This window comes from Triplophysa dalaica, chromosome 4 (assembly GCF_015846415.1).
Source record: "Triplophysa dalaica isolate WHDGS20190420 chromosome 4, ASM1584641v1, whole genome shotgun sequence".
In the NCBI taxonomy this organism is placed as follows: Eukaryota; Metazoa; Chordata; class Actinopteri; order Cypriniformes; family Nemacheilidae; genus Triplophysa; species Triplophysa dalaica.
In genome coordinates, this window is record NC_079545.1 from 11,975,013 (window position 1) to 11,990,548 (window position 15,536).

The 15,536-nt window shown below is 41.9% G+C and overlaps 1 protein-coding gene across 1 annotated transcript in view; it reads left to right on the forward strand.

The window, feature by feature from the left end:
• Positions 1-15,536, forward strand: part of si:dkey-215k6.1 (transmembrane protein 132C) — a 180,156-nt gene that overhangs the window by 78,086 nt on the left and 86,534 nt on the right. The window contains exon 3 of the mRNA XM_056746511.1: positions 2,590-2,730. Coding sequence (XP_056602489.1) covers positions 2,590-2,730 — 141 coding nt within the window. The remainder of the gene's footprint in view (positions 1-2,589; positions 2,731-15,536) is intronic.

A 15,536-nucleotide genomic window follows, 5' to 3' on the forward strand; every position in this document is an offset into this window, starting at 1 on the left:
GCGATTGTACCCAGATGTTCATGTTCTCAATTGATTATAAAAGCAGGAGCTTAGAAATGTTTGGAGTGAAAACCTCATGTAGTACCATAGTAACCATACTGAATGAGTCCTTATGACTTTAAGTCCCCGTGAACCGGAAGTTGCAATTGTTTTTCCTTCTGTATTTTGATGCATTTAAAGGTTAATGGGGATTTTGAATGAGAAAAACAGTGGGTGTGGCTTTCGTCTTTCTCTGCGATTTGATTGGATGTATAAAACAGCCATTGCATTTTGAAATGGAACTGGCAACAGACTGACAGTCATAGGGGAGGAGCTAACGGAAGCTCCGCCCAAGCTGTCTAACATACGTCATCTAAAATGGAGAATCGTAATGACAACAGAGCATTTTCAAATTTTTACTATAGATTATGAGGGCATACGACTTTTAAAAACGGAATGAGCCACATTGATAAACTATTTACAATAAACGCTGCAATATTTCATGAAAAAATAGGCGGGGACTTTAAAGGGGAGAATGGGGCTAGTTGTCACACTTTTCACTCTTGGGAATATTTGTCTAGGGTGCTTTATTTTAGAACCTTTTTTTATAAAAGCATATATCTTTGTCATATCTTCAAAAAACATTTTAAAGATTGTGTGTAAAATCCTAAATGTCTTTAAGATCTTAATATATATCTTATATAAGCCTTCAAAGTCTTGTTATAAAAATTTTATGGTTATTTTAAAAAAAGCCTTTTTTAAAAGAGGCTTTTATGCACAATAAAAAATAAATATTTCTTGAAACAATTTAAACCAAAAGTCTAACAAAAGAATAAGAATGCAATTATTTTTTCTTAGAATAAATGATTGTTTAAACAAATGGTGTAATTTTATCAATGATCTTGCCCTGACATTTCAGTTATAATGAATCTTATACTTATTATATATTTTTTATATCTTGCCTCAATACATCCCAGTTTGCTGCACTCAGAAGAAAGACCTTGTGTGTTCTGTTCTGTTCTTTATTTCGTGGATACGGTGATATAATTCATTATACAGTGAAAAGAGCAGAGTTGTATGTTTACTCCTAATGAATCTCTGTCTTTGGCCACTAAAGGTCATGTTCTTTTACCTCAGTAACCTATTTACATCACCTGGTTTTTGCTTACAGATATAAGGCAGCAAGGCAAAAATAAATCTGCTTTACAAACAGAGTGTCTCTGTGTAAGAAACCGAGATAATTACATGTGTGATTGATACATTCACAGTGAAGTGTGACCCAAGATGTCATGGTTTGGCTCTTTTGGATATGTTGTAATGATAATCTAAGCATCTGCTTCGGTTGATGTCATTGTCTTGTCTTGACTGGTCTGTAAAGCCATTAGTCACATGTCATTTATGGCTCAGGTGACTGGCTCTAAAAGTTGTTTATGCCCAGTAACAAAGATGGCAACAGGCAGGTCGCATGTGTCCGAGCGGTCATACACTAGCCAGTCCTACACTGTTTAGTTGAATGAAAATCCTCACAAACAGCTTTCTCCAGGTATTATCTGTGGCATAATTACTGTATGCCTTGCCATGAATAAACTGATGTTCTTTACCCACATTTTAAACACTAAGCGATCAATTACAAAATGTTTATCTGCATCTTCTTATTGCTGAGCACATTTTATTCTGAATACAGATTGTTTCAGGCGGACAGAATATAAAGGAGTACAATCTGTGAAGAAAAAAAGCTCTTTTTAACAATCATCATAAATCATGAACCAGGAGTTTTAATGTTTTCTCTCTCTTGAGGGCAGACCGAACTCTGAATTAATATTAATACAGAACCCTCAGAATAAAGTGAGTGAACTCCACAGAGACAAAGGTACAGTACTCCATATGTTGGGGAATCTAACCTCTGCTGTTTATAATGTCATTGAGAGGCAGTAATAGTGATCTGTGTTAATAAAGTCTGCAGTTTCTTATCAAGGTGACAAATACCTCAGTCAGCAGGCAGGTAGAGCAGACAGCGATGTACAGTATTAATAAAAATACTGTGTATGTAGTCCACATACTGTACACACTAATATATAATATAGACTATACTTCAATGTCTACCTACTCATCTGTGTCAAAAATTAATTTAGAGGCATTGTTGTATACTGGTAGATTACATGTAGATCAGCAGCAGTTTACTAGTGGCATTTTTTGGGCATACATTTTAAGTATGTAGGGCATATTTGTCATTTGCGTTTTGTACTAATTTATTTATTTATTTTATTGTTGCTGGAATCCCACAATTGTAATGAGCAACACCCTAAAAGCGGGGACCTGCTCCCCCATGTGTTTTTTTTTTTCTAAATTTGGTTGTTGAATTAGTAATAAATATTAATGCTTCTCATTTGCTTGGGATTTTATAACCAGTACTAGACATTATTTATTAAAGGGCTTGTAAAAATGCAATAGGTTATGATTTAGGGGATGGTATTTCCAAATTGAAAATCAGAGTTTGAGCATAATTTGTAATATTACGCTCAAGTTAATAATTTACTATTAAGAACATTAAACATGAATTAAGGGTGTGTTGTTAAGGGTGTTGAAATACTGTGCTCTTAATTTCCTTAGAGTCCAGTATGGGGAAGGCATTCATTTCATGGTGGTGAAGCCCAGTAATCTGGCAGCATGGGAAATCAAGCAAGAAGTTGTGCCTGGCTCCTCCTCCCTCTCGATGTTCTGCCAGAGGACAGCTAGCTCCACCAATGAGAAGTAAGTACCATGATGATGTAACTGTTCAATATTAGGAAAAATGCTAATTTAGGGTTCATACGGCGAATTTCATTCTATTTGTCTAGAACTGTAACTTAGCATCAAGTTATTTTAAAGGGCCAATTCACAATAAAAATGAAAAGTTTTGTCATCATTTACACACTCTCCTGTCATTTCAAACCTGTATGACTTTCGTTTTTCTGCAGAACACAAAAGAAGATATTTTGAAGAATGTTGGTAAGCGAAGAACGGCGGTACCCATTGACTTCTATTGTATGCAGCCAAAAACCAATGCATGTCAATGTGTACCGCCAATGTTCGGTTACCAACATTCTTCAAAATAGCATCTGTTGTGTCATACAGGTCTTAAAAGACACCTGGATGAGTAAACAATGACAGAATTTTAATTTCTGGGTGACTGTAATGTGAAGACTATTGTCATTTAAATTGTAAAGTGTTTCTTCAAAACAAAAGTATGTCATCTATTTCCTTTATGCTCTGACACAGACAATACAGCAGTACATTGGTGTGAGCATCAAAATGCTTAGGGGTCTAAATGAAGGTTTTGTTCTGTTCAGTTTTTGGGTCGGTAGAGAAGACGAGACGCAAAGCGTCTTTGTCAGTTCAGACTGTTGGAGAAGGAACGATTAGCTCTGAGGCTTCTTAATCTGAACTCCTATTTCGTTTTGTGCCAATCACAGGCTCTTTTTCTTCCTATGAGGAGAGTCTCCTCTTCAGTGTAACAAATTCCACCTGAGTGCTTTTTAATCACCGCACACACTCTTTGATTGATTAAGCCCCGCGAGTCCTCCTCCCTGGATTTGCCAGCGCGTTCGCCACATCTCCGACATCCACTCCACATTCTCGACCATTCAGCGGTTCATCAGCATCTCCTTGGCTGCCTTCTCAGCTGTGCTCGTCTCGTGCAAATTAGCTCCTCTCGGCCCCCCTTGTCTCCCTGTAGCAGTCACCCTGACGATGGCTTCACCGTTAGCACCGCTCTAGGTTAGCTCCCCGGGCGGCGTTAGGAAAGAGGAACGCCAAATGGGAATTCTAATAGACGTTTCTGCGATTTATGGGAGTCTGTCCTGATATCCAAAGCATGTAGAAATCTCCCAACGGCATGCGGAAGGAGAAATTTATGACCCCAGCATCACCCTAAAGCTGTCATCGTCGCCGGTAATTGCTCGGCGCTTGTACTGGTGTGGTTTTTATACGGTGGGGAAAATTGGTTCCTGCACTTAAATGCTTCTTCTGATTCAGTTGTTTTGAGTCACACGCTGACAGGAGAGATGGAGCAGGAGAAGATGAATAATGAGAGAAAAAAGACTAGCTTTTATTAGTTTTGCCGGTCGCACTTTTAGCTGTCGCATAAATACAGCACCTGTAGGGCTATACAATGGTGCACTTCACTCCAGTTTGCGACCAAAAACCGTAGACAATTTTTTTGAGTGATGTCTAAATTGCTATTGCCAAATCTCAAGTGCTCTGACTTTTGTATGATGTTGCTTGTACTGTAGAAGATCTGTAGCCTACTCAAAAAAAATTCAGAGTTGACTATTTATAGGTGTGTGTTTAAGTAAAATGATTTTTGTTTCATTCTATTATTACCTGGCACAATATTTCTCCCAAATTGCAAATGACAAAATGCAAAAAATTGAAACGGGACACACAAAACCACGGAAATGCATAGGGCCCCACAAGTTTGGGGGCCCCCTAGTGGCTACAAGCGGTAAAATCATTTGACGCTTGATTTTAGACACTCAGATAAACGCAATGAAGCGCACGTATCAAAGCAGTACTCAAAACGAAAGAAATCTAATACTAATTTTACGAATATAGCAAAACAATTATATGAAAAGAAAAGTATTGCACCTTTTACTTTCTTATACTGTAGCTAAAAGCATTCTGTATTATTCTGAATAAAAATTGACACTTCTCCATCCCAAAACTAAGAAGGTTTTTCTTATAACAAACTGTTCAGAATTTTGTGCTGTTATGTGGTTCAGCGTCAAATAAATCCAGTTCATATTTGTATTTATAAATGTCTTATTAATTCCATGTAATCAATACTGATGTGCAATTCAAACAAAAATGTTGGGCAAAGTGTGGGGGGGCCTCAGGTCTTGACTTGTTAACGGCCCCCAAAATGGTAAACACGCCCCTGGGTCTTTGAAAGTGAAAGTGCTGTTGTGTGACTGTCATTCCTGAGGTTTATTTTTGTTGGAATTCAACAGACCCTCGAATTGAATTGCCACAATGCAGAAATGAAGATTAAATGCAAAACTGGAGTGGTCTCTTAAATTTCCCCCAACTAGATTATTAAAATCTGGAACCTTTTAATAATGTTTATGGGTAATAGGTTTGAAGCATAATTATTAAAGTTGACAAAGGACCTTTCACTTTTTGTGCGCTATTCCACTGTATGATAAAACAGTAATTTTTTTAATAAAGTTATAACAATCATGGTTAACCATTAGCAATCATCATCATTTGTTCAACCACACTCTTCTGTGTACTAAGACATTTTAATTTGTGCTAATTGTACTAAGAAGATGCACAGCGACAACATGTTTGATTTTTCTGACAGTTTGGTTTCCTTTTTTTCTGATATTTTCAATCCCTAAAACATGTTAAAAGCTTTTTTCCTTTTCAGAATAAGATTTTAATCACGGTGCTAATAAGTCCGCACAGCTCAACTATAGGAAGTGAAGCTATCAGTAGCTGTGTGTCACCTGGCCTTTCTTGTTGACTACGGGTCTTCGGAATACTGAAATACCTTTGGATGTTTGCGGAAGGTAACCTTCAGGTCACACCTTATCAGTCTGACTGTTATAACCCAGAGAAATCTAAACAGAGAGAGCGAGACGGATGACAGGAGGAGAGAGGACTAACGCTGTGCGTATTGATTTACTGCCACACTCGAGCAGGCTGAATGTATTTCCCCTGGTTGTGCAGCCATAGCTAATGAAAATAAGAGGAAATACAATTAGAGAAGTCCATGGGTCATTGAGAGCTGAGAGAGAGTGTAAACCACAGAATAAAGTTTGTATAAAAAGGGTTTGGACTCTGTGTAAATACAGTATATGAGTAAATGTGATAGTGAAAAGCCCAATTCTTCCTCACTTACTTGAATAAATAGTGCACTCACTGTCACGCTGTTTCCAAACCCATGTGACTTGCTTTCTATAGACGAACACAAAAAGGGGATGCTAGACAGAGTGTATTTGGAAATGTAGACCACTTCGTAAAATGTCAACACTGGTCCTGAAGCAGGGCTCGACATAAAGGACTGTCTGTTGAAAGAACCGTCACTTGGCTGATCGGGCCACTGCTGTATCGTCATGGGAAATTATAATTTGTACATTTTTAAGACTTGCCCGTTTAAATATTTCCAAGAAGATGCAAAAATGGACTGGTTCTCACGTGCTGTTTGACATAAGCGCGCGGCGGAATGAACTATATATCAGACAGCGCGCAAAATACAGAATCTAGTTCTCTTTCACATCTTCTTGCTCTTAATCAGACATATCGACACAAAATTATGCCAAAATGCCAATATTACCAAGTATCCTTGTAAAAAGTCATCAATTAAGTCTTACGGGAACAAAACGCATGGGGAAACGAAACGAATGTGTAACATTATATTACATCCGTCCATCTCTTAAAGGGGCAGCATAATGAACGTCTCCATTTTGTTCATCAAACAAAAGAACCAAGACAAAAACTCACTGCTCTTGACTGATAAAATTTTAACTTTAGTAAGGTTAAATCAATATTATATTTAATACTTAGTGGTTAGCACGTTCGCCTCACACCTCCAGGGTTGGGGGTTCGATTCCCGCTTCCGACTTGTGTGTGTGGAGTTTGCATGTTCTCCCTGTGCCTCGGGGGTTTCCTCCGGGTACTCCGGTTTCCTCCCCTGGTCCAAAGACATGCATGGTAGGTTGATTGGCATCTCTGGAAAAATTGTCCGTAGGGTGTGAGTGCGCGAGTGCGTGCGTGAATGAGTGAGTGTGTGTGCCCTGCGATGGGTTGGCACTCCATCCAGGGTGTATCCTGCCTTGATGCCCGATGACTCCTGAGATAGGCGCAGGCTCCCCGTGACCCGAGGTAGTTCGGATAAGCGGTAGAAAATGGAATGTTAATGGAATTTCTGTACCTGATAACTACTATTATTAGAGCAGCCTTAAAAACCTGAAATGGACTGATCATTTGTATGTTTGCTTCATTTCATTTATCTGTGCTATTGCACATACTTTGATTACTTGATCTTTTTTGATTACTAACTGATGAGTTGTCTTCAACAATATTAGAAATTTTGAGTTATTGGCTAAAAGTTTGATGGTGTCATACCCTTGTTTTTTTTCTTAAGATTACATAGGTAAAAAAAACCTAGATATTATTAAATAAAAAAATTTGGCAGGGCCAGTAAAAATTGGAATCACCGGGCCAGTAGAAACAATCCTTAGTGTTGAGCTCTGTGAAGTAAATCTTGCATATAATTACATTTCTTAAATATTCGTTTAACATTTTGATTTGGTTGTAAATGAAAAACTGACCAGCGTTGGATCAACGTTGCTTACATTTTTCAAAGGGGTCACGAGAGTGGGTTCAACAAGAACGATACAAGATTTTATGACTTTTTTAAGGTAATTCACCTTAAAAACACAAAATGCAAAAATGTAGGCATTTTACATTTATTTTACTTAAACTTTGTTACAAATTAAATTTCTATTTTAAAGAATTATATTTTGCAGTAATAAACAATACATAGACACTGCAAAATGTTTTGCTTTTAGTAAAGAGCTGTGCTTGTTTTCTCTATGCTAAAATCACATTTTTTTTAATCATAAAACCACAAACAACAAGCATGTTATATGCCTAAAATGGGTGTGTGAGAGGAAAGCGATCATTCATCCACTGACTGAACCCTCTGTTTTTATTAGGTATTCAGAGAAACCGTTAAAACTGCATAAACACATTGTTATAATGTAAGATACAGGCGCTCGGTTTTAGAAGAGGTTTGCCTGTGAGTGTTTTTAAAATAAAATAATGTGAACTTGCAGTTGCTATACTTGTGGTAAAGTACACTGCTGTGAACCACCGTCACTTGTGCTTATGCGCAAAGCATTGGAAAATACGAGAGAAATGCACACGAACATTGAAACCTGTCTGTCCAGTGCGTATTCACATAGAAAACGGTGGGAAAGAAGAACAGCGGGATGGAAAACTCAAGTTGTCTTTGAACGGCTAAGGTCACTGTAGTTATTAGCTTGTTCTGTACAGTAAGGAAGATAACCGATAACTCTTTAAAGGGATAGTTCACCCAAAAACTAAAATTATATCATTTACTCACCCTTAGGCTGTTCCAGACCTGTATAAATTACTTTGTTCTGCTAAACGAAAATGAAGATATTTGGAAGCAGGCCTCCAGACTGTGCCTAAAATGGTCGCATTTGCGACTAAAAATATTAATTTGCAATATTAGTTCACAGCAAGAATGAACGACAGCCGAATTCTCTTGTTAAGTTTTATTTGAAGTTATCTTTACATTGTGTTGTGAACATGCAGAACAGTGTCATTATTACAAACTAAAATCAACATAATAACGTAACAAGACCTTTCGTAACAACAAATAAAATATAGCCTCTTTTTCTTACAGAATAATATATAAATATGGCCTTGACATGCACCTTTTCTGTTGGTTCAAAGGAATTCAGAGGAATTTGGCAGGTGTATTCAGAGTTTAATCAGTCTTAAAAATAATCAATAACACTCCTCTGCCGATTTTTAAATAAGCAGAACCCAATCTGCTGTCATCTGCCTTTAAATGCATAGACAGGCAGCATTCGAAAACTTTTCAAATATGTTAACGCATAATTATATTTGTGTACAAATGTGAAAACATTTTAAACTATTCTGTGGAATTCTGCAATTTTTCCCCAAATTTTAGGGTGGAATTAACAAAAAAGCCTGCAGATTCCGTATGACCCTGCTTACAACTTGAAGAGAATTTTTTTATGTGAGCAAAACCTATGAGAGGGAAAATTTACAAACAACTGGATAACTAAAGGTAATTTTTGAACATTGGAAGCTGATAATCGATATATTGACCGATATACAGTGTCTAAATATTAATAGAAAATTCCCTAAGACTGAAACTAAAGGAAAAAAAGTGGATAAACTGCTTTTATTTTAAAACATTCACTGAAGAAAACAAGGTAACAATTAGTTCTTTTTTCCCCTGGAAATCAAGTACCAAGCATTTTTTACACAAGTTAACTTGTTAGATTCTTTCACCTTGAAAGCTTTCTGGTATATTTTTTATTTAATAAACAAATTAAAGATGTTCTTCCAGAGCAACCCAGAAATAATCTTTATAGCCACATGTCTAACAGGTCTCAAAACAGAAAGCATTCAAACAATATAATTTTCTTCCTATAATTCATAAATACCGTATCTAAATACTGTACCTACATCATCAATGTTTTGCTAATTACAACCCTCCTGTGATGTTATCCTTAAGACAATAACTTTATATTTTCATTTTGGTTCTTGCAAATTTCTCTGATACGCTAATTGATTATGTGGTGGTGTTTGATAGATTCAGTAGAGGGGTGGCAGGAGGGAGCGAGGGAGAAATAAGATCACTGTCATTTTCTTTTTTGTTAAATGTAGATTCACAATAGATGGTGGTACTGTGTAACGTTGTTATCAGCTGAACCACAGGACAGTGTTTGTCTGATCACTGTCAGCAGATGCAAGGTGATCCATCTCTGCCATGTACCGCATGACTAATGTATCACGCTTGTAACAAGTGTATTTATATGCTGAAGGCTAGAGAGAGAGAGAGAGGAAGAGAGGGAACTGCTTGTCTTCCAGAATGCTCCTCTGAAGCATACTGTTGTAGTACGGCAACCCTTGACCCTGCAAGAGTTTACAAGTGAATGCTTTTAGATCCAAGTCTTCAAGTCAACAGAGAGAGAGTTTTTGACTTTATTACTGTGTTTCAAAATTAAGCATTCAGCCTTTTCACTTCTGCTTCTTTTTTTGTTTTGCATCGATTGTGAATTAGGGATGGACAGGACGGTTGATTAGACAAGTCTAAAAAAAAGGAAAAATCCAATCCAACATCCGAATTGTAAAATAAAGAATGAACCTTTTTTTACAGTGATGCACCACTCAACCATAAGGCAGACAGGGTACAGCCTGGTTCCCGTTCTGTCGGTCTCTCGACGTTGTGTCGAGAACGACAGATGGGGTTCGCCCTTGAGAACCAATCAACTCTGACTACTATAGAAAAGGCCAATGAAATTTGGCGAATGCAATTTGCATGCCGGGCTCCGCCCCCGGAAATCCGGTATAAAAGGAGGCCGGCGTGCAGCATTCACTTACCTTTTGTTCTTCAGAGCCATCGCTAATGAGTACAACTCAGGATTCAATCCTCTACAACTACACGCTGGTGCTACGACGTGTTACAGCGGATCGTCCCTTCCTGCAGCGACCTTCCCCTGGGCGTCTCGGCGGTTCCGGAGGTGTTAGAGAATTTTTCTAAATGTCCTTTTCAGGACTGACTGAGCATTCTCCAGCGCGGCATGTCCCGCTGTTCTCTTGGGTGCGGCACCCTCATCGAGGAGGGGGATGGACACGATCGCTGCATTAGGTGTCTGGGCGTCCAGCACACTGAAGCAGCGTTCGTTGACACATCTGCCTGCACTGCGGGCAGATTGTCATTCAGAAGTTGCGGTCACGGGTGGCTGTCTTCCTACGGGAACCAGCCACCATTTCGTCTGCTACCCGGGCTGTGACATCTGTGGCTACGGCCCCGATGACCACCCACGTAGCAGCGTTAGTGATATTGGGAACTCTGCGAACGTAAACCCGCCAGCCAAGTGCCGATTCGCTCAGCAGTTTTTTGACGGCGAAGCAGACAGTGGCAATTAACCACATTTTTTTCACGCCGCGACTCGGCCGCCTACAGGCCTCCGAGATCTCACGTGACGTCTGCTTCCCTGCAACCCAGGACCCTTTCGACATCGGCTCCGGTTCCTGTGCCCCCACAGGCGGCACCCAGGAAGCAGAGGTCGAGGGGGAAACCTCCACCCCGTCAGCAACCTCCTCGCGAGAAGGGACACTGACGGGAAGACCCCAGGGAGAACAATATCGGGGCCGAACATTCACAGCCACGGCTCTGATCGGTCGGTACGGGACGACTCCTGCCTCGTCACCAAAGCCGGGCCCTTTTTAGGGCTTGGCGCCCACTTACTCACTGAGTTTTCTGTTCTCCCCGGGTTTACTTGCAGCCGATCGCACACTCCACTGGACTGTGCTCGGCGAACCGACCTCACACCCTGGCGAGGCGTGAGGTCGTACACATACGACAGCCCTCACCACTCTCAAACCGACAGTGCGTGCCGTTGTCCCGCCAGGCAGGTAAGTAGGCAGAGCAAACCTTCCCTCCGGGGACTCCCCACGACATGGTTAGCTCCGCCAGCCGACGAACCACCCCCCGTGGGAATGATGAAGCAGACCGTCCCCTTGGTCACCCTGTCACAGTCCCTGGGAGCTCGAGAGCTGCCCACACTGTCTCGCTGGCTAATGAGGGCGGTCCGTCTTGGTTACTTGATCCAGTTCGCCAGAGACTCTCCCAAGTTTCGGGGCATCATCTCTCCCTCTGTCAGAGGCAGGGACGCCTCCGTACTTCGGGTAGAGGTCACCACCCTTCTGGCAAAACAGGCATCGAGTTCGTCCCTCAAAACCAAGATGTTCAGTGGGTCACGACCCGCACTTCATCGTTCCCAAGAAAGACGGCGGGTTGCCCCCAAAGGCTGCGTACCCTGAACAGAGCACCTTCACAAGCTGCCATTCAGGGTGCTCACACAGAGGCGCGTCCTGACATCTATCAGGTGTCAGGATTGGTTCGTGGCAATCGACCTGAAGGACGCTTACTTTCATGTCTCGGTCCTCCTCGACACCGGCCGTTCCCAGGGTTCGCGTGCGAGAGGCGGGCATATCAGTACAGAGTCCTCCCTTTCGGTCTGTCCCTGACCGCCCTTTCTCCCTGAGGGGAGGAAGGCGAGCGGGTACTAAACTATCTCAGCGACTGGCCTATCTTGGCACACTCGCGAGATCTGTTATGTACACAAAGGGACCTGGTGCTCCGGCACCTAGGTCGATTGGGACTCCAGGTCAACCAAGAGAGGGGCAAGCTCTCCCCAGTGCAGAGCATCCTCTTTCTCGGTATGGAACTCAACTCTGTCACCATGTCGGCGCACCTGTCCGCAGTTGTGCCCAACCAGTGTTAATACCCCTCGAGTTGATGCACATGAGACCGCTCCAACACTGGTTTCAGAGTCGAGTTCCGAGGAGAGCGTGGCACACCGGCAGCAGGCGCATGGTGATGCCGCCCTGCTGCCGACGCACCATAACCCCTAGTATTTATGACTTTTTCGACGGACTCAGGTCCCTCTGAGCAGGTTATGAGGCAGGTCGTGGTGACGACTGAAGTCTCCCTGCAGGGGTGCGGTGTAGTGTGCAACGGGCACGCAGGTGGGGTGTTGGACGAACCCCCGCCTGCGCTTGCATATCGATTGCCAAGAGTTGTGGGCTATGCTACTTGCACTGAGCAGGCTACGGCCTCTCGTGCGAGACATGCACGTGCTGTTCCGAAGACAGCACTATAGCTGTAGCGAATACAGATCGTCAGGGTGGCGTTCGCTCACAGCAGCTAAACACAACTTGCTCGACGCCTCCTCCGGTGGAGTCAACAGGTTACTCGTTCCCTGCAGGCCACACACCCCGGGCAAACTGAACTAGACAGCCGACGTGCTTTCTCGCCAGTTTATGCCGCGTGGAGAGTAGGGATGCTCCGATCCACCTTTTTTGCTTCCGATACCGATTCCGATACCTGAGATTCAGTATTGGCCGATACCGAGTACCGATCCGATACTGAGGTAACATTTTTAAAGTGCACAATTACTTAATAAACTGTGTGCATTGCTGTGCAAGACATCAAGCTCGACTTAACATTAATTTCCTGACCCCGTAAAACAAAATAACAAACAAATTATTCACAAATTTTGTGAATTATTTATTAAACCAGCAAAATAAAACAAAATGTTCACTATCTTAAACTTGAAATTCAAAATTAAAGTGCAAATTAAGCAGCTGAATAAAACAACAGCTTCACTAGCTTGATAGACAAGTATTAATAAATGGAAACAAAATCTCTTAATAACTGTTATGTGCAAATATAATATAAAAAATCAATGCACAATAAACAATAAAGCAGCTGAAATTGAGCAAAAAAGCAATAGCTTCACTGCTTTAGATATTCAAACAGGAATCAGCTCTTTTTAATGCTTTAGTCATTAAAGCAAAGTCCACTAAACTAAGCTAAAGTTAGTGGAAATCAAATTTAACATCCAACACCGAAAGATAAACAAAACACTAGCTTCCCTAGCTTGTGCTGCACATGTAAAAATAAACGGAAAAAAGATATAATAGTTTAGTCGGTGCAAATAGAAATTCAAAGTCAAATTATCCACAAAACTCAGCGCATTGACATCTTTATTTTTTTCGTATACGTGTTTGCAGACTTTTTGGTACAGTTCAGGTCTCAGTTACGCTTCACAATGTCGTACCGCGGCTCCAGGTGGTTTATAAGGAGTCTGAAGCCATTGTTCGCAACGACGGACAGCGGTTGCAAATCCATTACCATGAAATTCAAAATGCTTTCAATGATTTTCGCTGCTTTCACACTACCAGATGGAAATTTCTGAATTATTTTCGTTGTCTCCTCCAAAGTTAGCTGCTTCGTACCGTCTCGTTTTAGTTTCTTCAGCTTATTGAACTCGGCGTGCTTAAATTAGTAGTATTACAATGAACAGCTTTATCACAACCCCTCGGAACATTTACTTCGCATGTATTGCAAACAGCGGTGTAACTTGTTGGCGTGGCTGTTCTAAAATAAATCTAAATGGCAGATCTTTTTTGTCGCTCCATGCTGCTCGCTGCTCAATGTAAGGTACGTTCGCTTGTTCACGCGCACTACGTACAGAGCACGTTGCTAGCGTATGATGTCACACGCTTCGCAAAGCACAGCCACGAGAGTGTTTAAGCGCCGTTGTCTCCATGAACTTTTACATCGCCTAGCAGAAATTTTATGTAAGCTAGATCGGGTATGGGTGCAATTTGTCACCGATACCCGATCTAGAATTTTATTCAGTATCGACGCCGATTTCCGATACAAATATCGGATCGGAGCATCCCTAGTGGAGAGTGGCGACTCCACCCCCGTGCAGTCCAGCTCATTTGGAGTCTGTTCGGGTAGGCCCAGGTAAAACCTGTTCACCTCCCGTAACACCACCATTTTCCCGCTTGATAGTCCCTGCCCTCGACACGGATATCCTTGCGCACAGCTGGCCGCGGGATGGGCGGAAGCACACCTTCCCCCCCAGGAGCCTTCTTGTACAGACTCTGTGCAAGGTCAGGGAGCAGGAGCACCAAGTGTTATTGGTTACACCACACCGGTCTAACCGCACTTGGCTTCAGAGCCGATGCTCTGGACAGCGACTCCCCCTGAACCATTCCCCTGACAGAGCACCTGCTCTATCAGGGGAAGGACACGTTCTGGCATCCCAGATCAGACCTCTGGTACACCCATGTCTGGTCTCTAGACGGGTCAAGAAGATCCTGAGATGGCTACTCCCCCTCTATGGCTGAGACCATCTGCCAGGCTAGGGCCCCATCTACTAGGCGGTTACACGCCTCTAGACGGCGCCTCTTCTCGTCCTGGTGTCTCTCTCAATGAGAAAGACCCACTGAGGTGCTCGATTAGGATTGTGTTTTCCTTCTACGAGACTGGAGACTAACATCTCCCCTCCACACTGAATGTGTATGTAGTCGCTATTGCCACTCATCACGACTCAGTCGGTGGAAAGTTTCTAGGGCAACACGACCTGGTCACCAGGTTCCTAAGCAGCGAGAGGGCAAAATCCGCCTCATCTCCGCTCCATACCCTCTTGGGACCCTAAGTGGTCCTGGGGAGCCTCAGGGACAAAAGGTAAGTGAATGCTGCACGCCGGCCTCCTTTTATACCGGATTTCCGGGGGCGGAGCCCGGCATGCAAATTGCATTCGCCAAATTTCATTGGCCTTTTCTATAGTAGTCAGAGTTGATTGGTTCTCAAGGGCGAACCCCATCTGTCGTTCTCGACACAACGTCTCGTTCCCTCCATCAGGGAACTGAGGTTACATACGTAACCAAGACGTTAGAAGGTCAGTCCAAGTCAATTATGTGACTCCAAATAACCTGATATGCAATTTGAACTTGTGGGAAACAATATCAAAATATCAAAATAAAAAAAATATTATGCATGAAGATAAATCTTAAAAACTAAACAATTTCAATGTTTAGATTTCTCGTCAGGCCACTATTTCATTTTAAAAGTGACTGTTTTGTATAAGTGTGTATGAAGTGCAAAATCCCCCCCAACCCCACCATTTCCACTAGGGGGCACTACATTTTTCAGTCACCCCCCAGAAATGGATTGTTGTCCAGACCTTCTTGTGTATACATGTCACTTAAGTAGTGTTGCTTTAGGCTGGTTGTGAAGAGGCTTAGCCAGATAAACCTCTTTGTGGAATTATACGTGAGAAATATTCCTCACACTTCCACGGGCAAAGTAAACCAAACAGTCTCTCGCAAAAACATTTTTTTTTGTCCCCATTCAGGTAATTTGATTATCACCAACTTCATAAGTGATTCTAGACCAACAGCAACTCCGCTGCGAGTTTATAAAT